The sequence below is a fragment of the Sciurus vulgaris genome (genome assembly GCF_902686455.1).
Source record: "Sciurus vulgaris genome assembly, chromosome: X".
In the NCBI taxonomy this organism is placed as follows: Eukaryota; Metazoa; Chordata; class Mammalia; order Rodentia; family Sciuridae; genus Sciurus; species Sciurus vulgaris.
The window spans coordinates 36,200,445-36,214,095 of record NC_136471.1 but is presented as its reverse complement, the minus strand read 5'-3'; the positions used below and the strand labels follow the sequence as shown (position 1 = coordinate 36,214,095).

Sequence of the window (13,651 nt, the reverse complement as noted above, 5' to 3'; positions counted from 1 at the left end):
TCATTTTCACTGAAGGGAGAAGTAGACGGTGCAAAAATGGAAAGGTCAAGAAGTATGTATGTAATTTGGCTGTCTTGCAGGAAAACTTGAATCTGGCACTGAACTCTGCATCTGCCATCGGGTGTCATGTTGTGAACATTGGTGCAGAGGACTTGCGGGCTGGGAAACCTCATCTGGTTTTGGGACTGCTTTGGCAGATCATTAAGATTGGTTTGTTCGCGGACATTGAATTAAGCAGGAATGAAGGTAATGGAACACAGTTATTATTTTGGAAATTGTTTAGTGGTTATTTTTTTCTCATCATGTGAACTGTCAAGCTTTCACTTAATTGAGGTGATTAGATGATGATTAGGATGAACATACATTAATGCTATGCTATTCTTTGGAAAAACAGTCTAATTATAATTCTCTTTTTAGTAGTGATTAACATTTGCCTGGCTCTTGAAAATTTATTTTATAGTAAAGGTACAAAAATAGAGATTAAGGAAATTTCCCAAAGTCCCCAAACTTGATATCCCTTTTTGCTCTGTCCACACAACCCTCATGCCATCACCATCCTCAGGTCCACAATGGTGCAGTTACTTTTTTTTTTTTAATTAAAATATTTTTTTATTTTTACAGACACATTTTGATTCATTGTACACAAATGGGCTACAACTTTTTATTTCTATGGTTGTACAAAATGTAGATTCACACCATTCATGTAATCATACATCTACATAGGGTAATATTGTCTGTTTCATTCTACTGTTTTTCCATTCCCACCCCCTCCCACCCCTTTTTCCTCTACACCATCCAAAGTTCCTTCATTCCTCTCTTCCCCCCATCATTCCCCCTCGTTATATATCGTCATGCACTTATCAGAGAAAAGATTCGGCCTTTGGTTTTTTGGGCTTGGCCTATTTCACTTAGCACGATATTTTCCAACTTCATCCATTTACCTGCAAATGCCATGATTTTGTTCTTCTTTATGGCTGAGTAATATTCCATTGTGTGTATATACCAGTTTCTTTATCCATTCATCAATTGAAGGGCAGCTAGGTTGGTTCCACAATCTCGCTATTGTGAGTTGAGCTGCTATGAACATTGATGTGGCTGCATCACTATAGTATGCTGATTTGAAGTTCTTTGGGTATAAACCAAGGAGTGGGATAGCTGGGTCAAATGGTGGGTCCATTCCAAGCTTTCTGAGGAATCTCCATACTGCTTTCCAGAGTGGCTGTACCAATTTGCAACTCTACCAGCAATGTATGAGTGTGCCTTTTTCCTCACACCCATGCCAACATCTATTATTGCTTGTGTTCTTGATAATAGCCATTCTAACTGGAGTTAGATGAAATCTTAGGGTGGTTTTAATTTGCATTTCTCTAATTACTAGGGATGATGAGCACTTTTTCATATATTTGTTGATCACCTGTATATCTTCTGTGAAGTGTCTGCCCATTTCCTTAGCCCATTTATTGATTGGGTTTTTTGTATTTTGGGTGTAAAGTTAAGTTCTTTATAGACTTTGGAGATGAGTGCTCTGTCTGAACTGTGTGTGGAAAAGATTTTCTCCCCCTCTGTAGGCTCTTTTTTCACATTATTGTTTCCTGTGCTGAGAAAAAAACTTTTTAGTTTGAATCTATCCCATTTATTGATTCTTGCTTTTATTTCTTGAGCTATGGGGGTCTTGTTGAGGAAGGCTGGTCCTAAGCTAATGTGATGGAGATTTGGGCCTACTTTTTCTTCTATTTGGTGAAGGGTCTCAGGTCTAATTCCTGGATCCTTGATCCATTTCAAGTTGAGTTTTGTACAGGGTGAGAGACAGGGGTTTAATTTCATTTTGCTGCATATGTATTTCCAGTTCTCCCAGCACCATTTGTTGAACAGGCTATCTTTTCTCCATCGTAAGTTTTTGGCACCTTTGTTTAGGATGAGGTTACTGTACTTATGTGGGTATGTCTCCATGTCCTCTATTCTGTACCATTGATCTATCTGTCTATTTTGGTGCCAGTACCATGCTGTTTTTGTTACTATTGCTGTATAGTAGAGTTTAAGGTCTGGTATAGTGATACCTCCTGCATCACTCTTCCTGCCCAGGATTGCTTTGGCTATTCTGGGTCTTTTGTTCTTCTAGATGAATTTCATGATTGCTTTTTCTGTTTCTATGAGAAATGTCATAGGGATTTTAATTGGAATTGTGTTAAATCTGTATAGCGCCTTTGGAAGTATGACCATTTTGATAGTATTAATTCTGCCTATCCAAGAACATGGGAGATCTTTCCATCTTCTGAGGTCTCCCTCAGTTTCTTTCTTCAATGTTTTATAGTTTTCATTGTAGAGATCTTTCACCTCTGGTTAGATTGATTCCCAAGTATTTTATTTTTATTTTTTGAGGCTATCGCGAATGGAGTTGTTTTCCTCTTTTCCCTTTCAGATGTTTCATCACTTATGAATAAAAATGTTTTACATCCTGCTATTTTGCTAAATTCATTTATGAGGTCTAGAAGTTTTCTGGAGGAGTTTTTTGGATCCTCTAAATAGAGAATCATGTCATCAGCCAATAGTGACAGCTTAAGTTCCTCTTTTCCTATTCGTATCCCTTTAATTTCCTTAGTCTTTCTGATTGCTCTGGCTAGTATTTCAAGTACAGTGTTGAATAGAAGTGGTGAAAGACAGCATTCCTGTCTTGTTCCCGTTTTTAAAGGAAATGCTTTCAGTTTTTCTCCATTAAGAATGATGTTGGGCTGAGGATATAGCTCAGGTGGTAGAGTGCCTGCCTCACAAGCACAAGGCCCTGGTTCAATCCCCAACACCACACACACACACACACACAAAGTAAGAATGATGTTGGCCATTGGCTTAGCATAAATAGCCTTTACAATATTCAAGTATGTTCCTACTATCCCTATTTTTTCTAGTGTTTTGAGCATGAAGGTGTGTTGTATTTTGTCGGATGCTTTTTCTGTGTCAATTGAAATAACCATATGATTCTTATCCTTAAGTCTATTGACAGGATGGATTACATTTATTGATTTACAGATGTTGAACCAACCTTGCATTCCCGGCAGTTACTGTTTTTAATACCTTTTGAGTTCTATCATATATTTAAACCTCTTCCAAAATCTTATAACCTTGCCTCAATGATTCCATATTTCCTGAACCTGCAGAAACATCATTTTTATAGCATAAGGCATAGGTTTTGTATCACATCATCAATTTATAAAATGTATGCTCTATATGCAATAAAATTGTTATCAGATCCTAGGAAGTACTACACTTCCCTTTCCCTATAAAGTTTAAAATGTTAAGGATCAGGAGGTGTAAGTCAATGGTAAAGCACTTGCATAGCATGATCAAGGACCTGGATTGCATCCCCAGTGTAAAGAACAGGAGAGGAGAAAAATTGAACACGACTGTAAATATTCATATTTTATTCCAGAGATCCCTGCAGTCAGCATCACTATCTCCATCCTCAGTTACCTTTGGAGTATATATTTGGGAATCTAAAAGTATTTCAAAATGTCTGCCAAGTCTTATTTCGCACAAAAGATTTCTTTTGTGCTTTCAAGACTATACATTTTTAATCCACTCAAAAGGTCCTATGTTTGTCCTTTTATTATTATTGTTGTTGTTGATGGGTCCTCATTCAGGTTGGCCATGAACTTGTGATCCTCCTGCCTCAGCATCCAGAGTAGCTGATGTTGTAGGCCTGGTTTCTACTTTTGAATGAATAAAAATTGTTCTAACTGCTGGCCTTCTTCATAACTGTGTTAGTCTTGCTTAAAGGACTTGAAGAAAAGGGGGAAAACAAAATAAAAAAACATTGGTTAATGTGATAAATCAGGTACTAGATGTTGGACTATTTGATCCTTTGCAACCTTTGATTTAATGGAGTGGGGAACAGAAGGAAGGCTCTGTACAGATACCCATCCTGCCTCTGTCCTTTTTGAAATCTCTGAGTACTATAATGACAAAAATCCATCAAAGATGAAATATGCCTGATAAAGTTATTACTTGGACCTCTTCAGAATTCATATTTTTTCCAGGCATGGTAGTATACTCTTGTAATCCCAGAGATTTGGGAGGCTGAGATAAGAGGACTGCAAGTTCAAGGCTAGCTTCAGCAACTTAGGCCCTAAGCAACTTCGCGAGACCCTGTCTCAAAATACAAAATAAAAAGGGCTGAGGATGGGGCTCAGTGGTAGAGTACCTCTGGGTTTAATTTCTAGTACCAAAAATAAATAAATAAGTTTAACCCTGTAAGTTAATTTATTATACTTTTAAATATAAGTATTGTAGTGTTTCTAGGCTGCTTTAATTAAAAGGTTAAGTAAAAGGTTCCAAACTTAAACATCATTCCCCAAATTCCTGATTTTGAAAGTGTTAACGATTTATGTATATATGTAACATGATGTAAAAACATTAAACTTAAAATCTACAACCTTATTTGGAATGTGAAGAATTATAAAAGAAAAAAATGAATCATGTAACTTATTTTATAATATTTGATGTACATTCTCATAATGCTATGTCTCAACCAGAATCACCTTGTTAATAATTGTCTACTTACATATTTATTTTTTATTATGTTCTGAATATCTCAAAACCAGGAACTACCAGTTCTTGCATCTCTGTTACTTACTAAGGTGTCAAAAGACTGAGTGAACTTGGCATGGCCATTATGATATCATATATTGATTATGAAATTTTTTTTCTAGCCTTGGCTGCTTTGCTTCGGGATGGTGAGACTTTAGAGGAGCTTATGAAATTGTCTCCAGAAGAGCTTCTGCTTAGATGGGCAAACTTTCATTTGGAAAACTCTGGCTGGCAAAAAATCAACAACTTCAGTGCTGACATTAAGGTACCCATGCAAAGAGACTTAACACTATGGAAGGATATAAGAGCTTGGGGGATTTCATCCCATCTTAACAGAGGGAAAATTCTAATACTTTATCACCAAGCCTTGTTGCTTCTTGGCTCTGGTGGTCGATTTTTTAAATTTCGTTTCATTTATTTATTTTTGCAGTGATAGAAATTGAACCCAGGGTCTGTGACATGCTAGGGAAGTACTCTCCCACTGAACTACACCCCCAGCCCTCCTAATGGAAGATTCTAGTAGAGAGATTGAGCCAAGTCAGGAGCATGAGCACCAACTCATTTTGTGGAAAAGAGTCAAAGCATTCCAGTGCTAATATTGTGTATTCCGTCTACTGCGCACCCATACTGGGGATTGAATCCAGGGATACTCTACCACTATGCTACATCCCCAGCCCTTTTCTTCTGAGGCAGTCTTACTTAGTTGCTGAGGCTGGTCTCGAACTTATGATCCTTCTGCTATAGCCTCCCAAGAACTGGGATTACAAGCATACGTCACTGTGCCTAACTTGCCTGCTGTTGAACATAGAGTATAAAACAGTCATGTGTGACTTTTCTATTGTTAACTGTCTTTCCTAGTAAAGACTAGAAGAGAAAAAGGAGATGCCCCAAGATTCTTGTCATGTTTCTCATTCAGCGTCCATCCTGTTGTATTTTTCCCATCTTTAGAGGTTGAGTTCTTTGAGGGAATGATGAGCACTTATGTAATCTCAACCCCTGTCCCAATATCCTCCTACTAAAGCCCACCTCTAACACAATACCTACTGCATAAAAGCCCCTTGAATATTTCTTGTGTCAAATTGAATTTGGCACTCATCAGTCACCTTGAGCGGTAGGGGAAAAGTGAGAAAAGGGAGGGAAGAATTTCGTGGCATTCACTCACCACGTGCAGCCTTTGGCTTTTCACATGAAGAGGGACAAAATGCCATAGTAAATATAGTTGCCCCTCTATCATTCTTGGGTTCCACATACAAGTAATCTACAGTTAATTTAAGGTATATGAAGGATGTGTGTAGGTTATATACAAATACTATGCTGTTTTACACAAGGGGCTTAAGCATCTCCAATTTTGGTGTCCAGGGGACAGCTGATGCTCTGTTTTATCAACTGACTCAACTCTTGAAACTCCAGATGACCAGACCCAACGAACAAATTTGAAGATCTTCATCAGATGTCACTGACAACCAACAGGGCTACGAAAGCAATACCCTGTGTTCATATCAATTTGTTTAGTGGCCAAAGGACTCGGTGGAGTACTAACTCTACTGATTCTATTAGTGAAAATGAAGGATCCCCAAATTATTAGACAGCTGACCCTTTCCCCTTTTTTAACTTATGTAACATGTTTTGTTTTACCAGGTATATTTAGCTTCTTACATTAGACATGTTCCTAAAAACCATTTGTATATGGATTCATGGTCTAGGACAATAAATACTTTTTTAAATGAAGCCTGCTTTGAAATTTTTTGAAATATAAATAATGACTTGATAATATAAAAACTAACTTCCACTTTATATTCAAGTTCAAGTTTTCTACTGTAAAGCTTCTTTCAAGGTAGTAAATCCAGAGTCTGCTGGGTCTGCTCTTTACCAGTTTTCTCAAGTGCATAGGATTAAATTATAAGTTGTTTATGTATAGTTAGTAAGTAACTAGAAGTGAAAGCACTTTTGCAACTGGGATGCACTATTCCTTAAGAGGTAAATCTTCTGCCTACTAATGATAGAATCTGGATTGACATTTCATGAATTGTTCTGAAATGACTTTCACTCATTGATTGTCCCCATTCTTAGAGTCTTATGATACTGAACTTCAAATTTACTTGCAGAGCTGGTTTAAGATTCAGCTTTTGCCAGGCATGGTGGCACATGCCTATAATCCTAGAGACTAGAGACTTGGGAGGCTGAGGCAGGAGGATTGCATGGTTGAGGCCAGCCTTAGCAACTTAGCAAGACCCTGTCTCAAAATGAAAAAAAAAAAAAAAAAGGGCTGAGGATATATTGCAGTGGTACAGCACTCCTCGGTTCAGTCACCAGTACTACAAAGAAAAAAAGAAGAGGTACAGCTTTCTTGGCAGCTACCAGAGATTTGTATTTGGCAGATCTGGGGTTGAACCCAGTAACCCCCATACCAAGCAACTTCCCCAGAGGATTAGGATGCACACAGCCTGCAGAGAAACACTCCTTTATAGCCTGTCTGGATTTTCAAGGCCCAATGATAGAAAACTGTCCTAGCTGAACAGGTAGTCTTCAGATGTGACAGAATTAAGGAATCTTGGACTCAAGTTCTTGTCCTTTAGAATTTCAGAGAGGCACAATTTTACTTGACATGTGTGTGAAGACACTTACAATTTACACTAGTACAGTGGTTTCCAAGGTGTGTTCTATGGAGTTTCCACACAGCCTAATTAACCCATCCCATCCCCAAGATGAACAACTCCATTTTGTTTTATGTATTGAAAAGATAAGAGTCCAGGAGCTTGCAACAAAAAGAAAGGTTAGGGGATGGGGGCAGAGTTCAGTGATAGGGCACTTAACCCTTGCCTAGCAGGTGTGAGGCCCTGGATTTAATCCCAGCACCTAAAAAAATTAAAATGAGAGAGAGAGAGGGAGGGAGGAGGGGGGAGAGAGAAAGAGAGAGACTTGTTTATTTACCAGTTCTAAAGAGGTAAATGTTGTTTTGCTAACTAAAGGGTCTCTCATTTAAGACTTGTCATTTAAATGTATAATTGAATATATTATTAAGATAGCAGATCTCTTCTTCATACATTATGGTATATATTGTGCCTTATAATGATGTAACTTGTTTATTTTCTCTTTCCTTATGCTTCCTGGATTTCTGCTCAACTCCTTTTTTTTTTTTTCCATGCTTATTTTAACTATCCAGCTTGTTGACTTCAGTAATTCAGTGAAGGTACAGAAATGTTTATTAGCATTATCGTGTCAGTGACTTTAGTAAATTATAAAGTCATGTCAAAATCCAGTTCATCTGTATTCAAGACACACATAAGGCCAGATAGTTGGATTTTTTTTTTTTTCTGGAGAAAAGATCAGTTAAATAAGAAGATAGAATATAAGGTCCAAGCCTTATATTATTGATTCTTTATAATTGTGATATCACTGACATTTTCAATTCATTTGTAGGATTCCAAAGCCTATTTCCATCTTCTCAATCAAATTGCACCAAAAGGACAAAAGGAAGGTGAACCACGAATAGATATTAGCATGTCAGGTTTCAACGTAAGTATAGGTGTGCTTTTGAATTCTACAGCCTTACAATATCGTTGTCTATTTCTTACAAGAATTTTTATGTGCATATATGACTACACGACCAATGTAATTCTACATCAGGTACAACCAGAAGAATGAGAAGTTATACTCCATATATGTATAATATGTCAGAATACATTCTGTTATCATGTATAACTAATAGAACAAATTTTAAAAAAGAATAAAAAGAGAAACTAGAGCCAGACAGTAGTTGAAGTAGTAAAAAACATTTAAAAAAGAAGAAATTTTTATAACTGCATGTAATGATGTTGGTGATTTTAAGCATTATTTTTAAAAATATTACTGTATGTATAACTCAGGGGGAAAACTAGCTTTGATTTATTTTGATCATTAGTGAGTTTCACAACTATGTATTCATTTATATGAATGATCTAAAATATTCAAAGCAAGTATGTGGAAAATAGCACTGAAGACTAGTCTCTTTCAAGTATTTGGATTATAACCATAGTAATAGATTTAATGACTGTATGTTCATATCTACATCTATAATATTCCTGTGTTAAGAGTAATGTGAATATGTTTACAAAATCCTGATCCATGAAATCCAATTTGGGGAATCACTGTCAGGAATCATGTTTCCTGGTTATGTCACTAATTTGCTCAGTGACCTTGGGCAAGTTCCTTCCCAAAATTGGATCTCACTTTGCCCCACCCATAAAGGAATGGACTAGACTATTTAGTCCCAACATTTTAGAATTTTATGTTTCTCTGTACCCATTAAAGGCAGAATGCATTCTGCTAATTAACAAAATCTGCATATGTACCCTATTATGCAGTCATACTAAGTGGATTATATCGGCCAAACCATTTGACTCTGTCTTTACCAGAACTGAATTTGTAACTGGCCTATATGCTTATGTTTCTGTGTGTATGTTAAATGCAAAACTATGTGGCTCAGGTCACTCTTGGTAGGGATAAAGGATTAAGGGAGCCATCAGAGATGGCTGATCTGGTGGACTCACGCTTGAGTAAATGGTAGCAGTATACTGATTCTGATACAGCCCTTCTCCAGCCAGTCCTTCCTGACTGATCTTCCTAAAACACTTTCCTTGTGTATTCCCTGCTCAGACTCCTACAAGGACTCCCCCATTGACTCTAGAATTCAGTCTAAATACTCTGCTCAGCATTAGAGGTCCTACATAATCTTGCTCCATTTCTCCTAGCCTGTGATATTTCCCTTAGGGTTGTACCCCACAAACTGTCTCCCCACCACCATTGTAGGTGCCTCAATCTTCTCCAAACACTCATTTTTACCTCTGATCCTCTGCTCTTCTTTTCTCCTTGTTTTTCACCAGTATGCCTTCTTTAGGACCTAATTTTAAAATGTGAACACTTTTAATGTTTTTCTTTGTCTTCCTCTTTAAAATTCTTATTTAGCTTTTTTCCTGGTGCATTTTGGCATGAGAGATGTCATCCCAATTGAGTTAAATGTGCTCAGTAGTTAAAATATCATCTGGCGCCATCCAGGGTGTTTTAGAGGTACTGCATATCCTGCAGAGCCCTCCCACCCCTTTTTTTTGCATTCAAGACAATTTTATAATAAGTACCATGTGTTAGCTAAAAGAAAGTACAATTGTATACTCAGCTTATGATTGTAGGGAAATTTTCTATATTTTTAGTATAGCCTTTTAAAAAACGTCTTCTTATTTTACTTCAACAGGAAACAGATGACTTGAAGAGGGCTGAGAGCATGCTTCAACAAGCAGATAAATTAGGTTGCAGACAGTTTGTTACCCCTGCTGATGTTGTCAGTGGAAACCCCAAACTGAATTTAGCCTTTGTGGCTAACCTGTTTAATAAATACCCAGCACTAACTAAGCCAGAGAACCAGGATATTGACTGGACTCTATTAGAAGGTAACTAATAGTTTCTCACATGCTAAGGTGTGAACTATAGAGAAGCAGAGAGGCCACAGGGATTCTTGACCTAATAAGTTTCTTTATTCACTTTGCTTTAGTAAGCATCTGATAGAAGCAGACACAGTGCTAAGTAAAAACTGGCAGCTACTGAAAGAATGAATACAAGTGAACTCTTACAATAAAGTTTTGCACTTTAAATAAAATCAGCCAGGTGCCGAGATGCATGTGCATAATCCCAGCTACTTGGGAGGCTGAAGCAGAAGGTTTACAAATTCAAAGCCAGCCTCTGCAATTTAGCAAGACCCCATTTCCAAATAAAAAATAAAAAGGACTGGGAAGTACCTCTGTGATAAAATTCCCCTCGGTTTAATCCCCACTACCAAAATAAATACAAATAAGTGTGTGTAATATCAGTTACTCTGACACATGCAGATTTGAGGCGATATTGGAGAAAGATTAGAGGAAGTTTATAAACGTCTATGGGGTTGGGGTGTAACTCCATGGGAGAATACTAAAGGTCCTGGGTTTGGGTCCCAGCACCTCAAAAAAAAAAAAAAAAAAAAAAAAGAGTAAAAGTTCATAAACCTAAATTGCTTAACTGTTTATAATACGGTTGTTCTTTAATTTTAAAATGAATTAAACAATTTTTTTTAAAAAACATGAATCTAGAAAGAATATGTTTAGGAAGAATGCTTAGAAATTGGAGAAAACTTATAGATCTGAATAGAGCAAATAAAATAAAATGATGTATGAGTTGATACTAAACGCACATATACAAGGTGTTTAATGAATAACTGAATTTTTTGAATCTTAATAGGAGAAACTCGTGAAGAAAGAACCTTCCGTAACTGGATGAACTCTCTTGGTGTTAATCCTCATGTAAACCATCTCTATGCGTAAGCCATTCCACTGCCACTATAAACAGTAACGAACATCATAAATGGATCCTACATAAATAATGACTGCCATAATGATATTTTTAATGTTAATTTGTAGCAATTATTTAGTTTGGAAAATGTTGAATGATGGTTTGCATCATTTTCAAAATTCGTAAAAGTCTGAATACTTTATGTGACCATTAATTACAAGTGATAGAATGTATAAATGTCTTTATGGTACCCTGGGAAACAAGTTACGTTTTGAAACACTCTGGGGAATGATTTTAGCAGAGCATCCCTGATACCTCAGGATCTTTGGCTCACTGTTTCCTCAACCTGAAATGTTATTTGCCCACATATAATAGCTCATACCCTTATTTTATTTCATGCACTGTGATATTCTTTGCCCACATGTAATGTTTCATGTCCTTACTATATTCCATACCCTTACTATTTTCCTGACTTCCATTTTCCTTTCTCTAATCAATAACCCTAGTTCCTTTTGTCTTTATAGTACTTACATGCCAAACTCATATTATGTGTTTATCCATGTACTTGTGGAAGGACAGGAATTTTTGTCCTATGTGCCTCGCTTTTAGAACAGTGCCTTCTTCACAATACACAATGCATACTGATATTCACCACAGATTCATAGAAAATATGAGTCTTCAGTATTATAGTTTTATATATCTTGTTTGTGTAGGATTACTGTTTTTCAGGAAAGTAAAAGCTCAACTATCTGAAAACACTGATTAAATTATATATTTTTTTAAATCCTTAGTGACTTGCAAGATGCCCTGGTAATCTTACAGCTTTATGAACGAATTAAAGTTCCTGTGGACTGGAGTAAGGTTAATAAACCTCCATACCCAAAGCTTGGAGCCAACATGAAAAAGGTAGATGATTCAGTTGATGCATATCTTTGTTACAGACTGTTTTTATTCCCAATGTGTTTCTTTTATTTCAAAAACTCCTGATCCTGAGCTTCTTAAGGACAGGAACTGCATCTTACATGTTTTTGTGTGCAAATAGCTAGCATTGCCCAACACACATATACGCATGCACATTAAACAAATGAAAATCATTAACCATTCACTTCTGTATTTTGCAGTTAGAGAATTGCAATTATGCTGTTGAGTTGGGAAAGCATCCTGCTAAATTCTCCCTGGTTGGCATTGGAGGACAAGACCTGAATGATGGGAACCCAACCTTGACCTTAGCTTTAGTCTGGCAGCTGATGAGAAGGTATAGTCCAGAATTTTTACTGTTTGAGCTTCACTATCATACAGATTTGTGATTTTGCCCTTATTGGATTTTTAATAAGTAAAAATGCCAGTTACTGCACTTTTGAACTTCATTATATTTAGACTTGGAAATGAGTTTAAGCCATGAATGTATGTTGGATATTCAGTGGGAGATTCCTCTTTGTAAGTTAGGCAGCCAAACTGTGACACTTCCCTTTTCTTCAGTGGAAGCATGACTTGTAGACTTAAGGCTCACTTAGTGGCAGTAAATAAAAGTTGTCAGAGGGGCTTAGAGTGTGAGTGTAGCTCATTGGTAGACACCACACACAGATGTGTGCAAAGCCCTGGGTTTGATCCCCAGCATCAAAAATAAATAAACTTCTCAGAAAAAATACTAACATCCCCATGCATTCACTATGACTGGGTGCCAGCCAAAGCACAGCTTATTTTAAGTCATTACCACTGTTAGAATAGTACAAAATGTGCCTATACATTTAAGCATCATAAATCTCGTCCCCATCAATGCAAAGTGTTGATAAGTGGCAAGCCACTACTGCTTAAAATGTTTTCTTACATAGTATGAATCTCTTTCCATGAAATCTTTAGCTTTTCTAACCTAAAGAATAAAAGAAAAGGGAGATAAAGCATCTTTTCATGTTTGCCTTTTTCCTCATGAAGTATGTTGTGACCTCTTTTTTTGCTGCTTCATTTAGATACACCCTCAATGTCCTGGAGGATCTTGGAGAGGGTCAGAAAGCTAATGATGACATCATTGTAAACTGGGTGAACAGAACATTGAGTGAAGCTGGAAAATCGACTTCCATTCAGAGTTTTAAGGTCAGAATCCATGCTTGACTATTAAATATTATGTTTGTTAGATATTGTCTATCATTTGAAAGGAAAATCTTTGTTTTCTTTGTGAGAATTATTATTAGGCCAGTGGCAAAATTCTTTCAATTTGCTGAGCTTTGCTTTAGGCACTTTACATAAGGAAGCACCTGTTAATTTGTACATACTAAAGAGATTTATTCTCCTTTTGTATTAGGACAAGACGATCAGCTCCAGTTTGGCAGTTGTGGATTTAATTGACGCCATCCAGCCAGGCTGCATAAACTATGATCTCGTTAAGAGCGGCAATCTAACAGAAGATGACAAGCACAATAATGCCAAGTAAGGGAGAGAGCATAATATTGTGGAAAGAACACTGGCTTTTCAACCCAGATCTAAATTTAATTCAGGTTCTGCCCCTTAAGATTAGTGTCACCTGGAGGAAACTTCTCTTTTTTAAAGGCCTTAACACTATTTAGTTATTTATTTAGGTACTGGAGATTGAGCCCAATCTTTACCATTGAGCCACATCCCCAGTTCTTTTTATTTTTTATTTTGAGACAGGGTCTCAATAAGTTGCTTAGGGTCTCACTAAGTTGCTGAGGCTGGCCTCAGATTCCCAGTACTCCCTCCTTAGCCTTCCAAGCTGCTGGGATTACAGGTGTGCACCACTGCACCCAGCTAAAGGTTTTTA

At 36.9% G+C, this 13,651-nt stretch overlaps 3 protein-coding genes across 5 annotated transcripts in view; all 3 read left to right on the top strand.

Moving 5' to 3' along the window:
* The window catches only part of LOC306651732 (uncharacterized protein), a 484,650-nt gene that overhangs the window by 258,679 nt on the left and 212,320 nt on the right, over positions 1-13,651 (top strand). The window lies entirely within an intron of this gene.
* Positions 1-13,651, top strand: part of LOC306651731 (uncharacterized protein) — a 215,726-nt gene that overhangs the window by 62,651 nt on the left and 139,424 nt on the right. The window lies entirely within an intron of this gene.
* PLS3 (plastin 3) overlaps positions 1-13,651 on the top strand; it is an 81,118-nt gene that overhangs the window by 63,690 nt on the left and 3,777 nt on the right. For all 3 annotated transcript variants that reach the window (XM_079124475.1, XM_079124477.1, XM_079124476.1), the window contains exons 7-15: positions 81-246; positions 4,704-4,846; positions 8,002-8,097; positions 9,809-10,004; positions 10,825-10,903; positions 11,667-11,781; positions 11,997-12,130; positions 12,843-12,966; positions 13,175-13,299. In XM_079124475.1, coding sequence (XP_078980601.1) covers positions 81-246; positions 4,704-4,846; positions 8,002-8,097; positions 9,809-10,004; positions 10,825-10,903; positions 11,667-11,781; positions 11,997-12,130; positions 12,843-12,966; positions 13,175-13,299 — 1,178 coding nt within the window. The remainder of the gene's footprint in view (positions 1-80; positions 247-4,703; positions 4,847-8,001; positions 8,098-9,808; positions 10,005-10,824; positions 10,904-11,666; positions 11,782-11,996; positions 12,131-12,842; positions 12,967-13,174; positions 13,300-13,651) is intronic.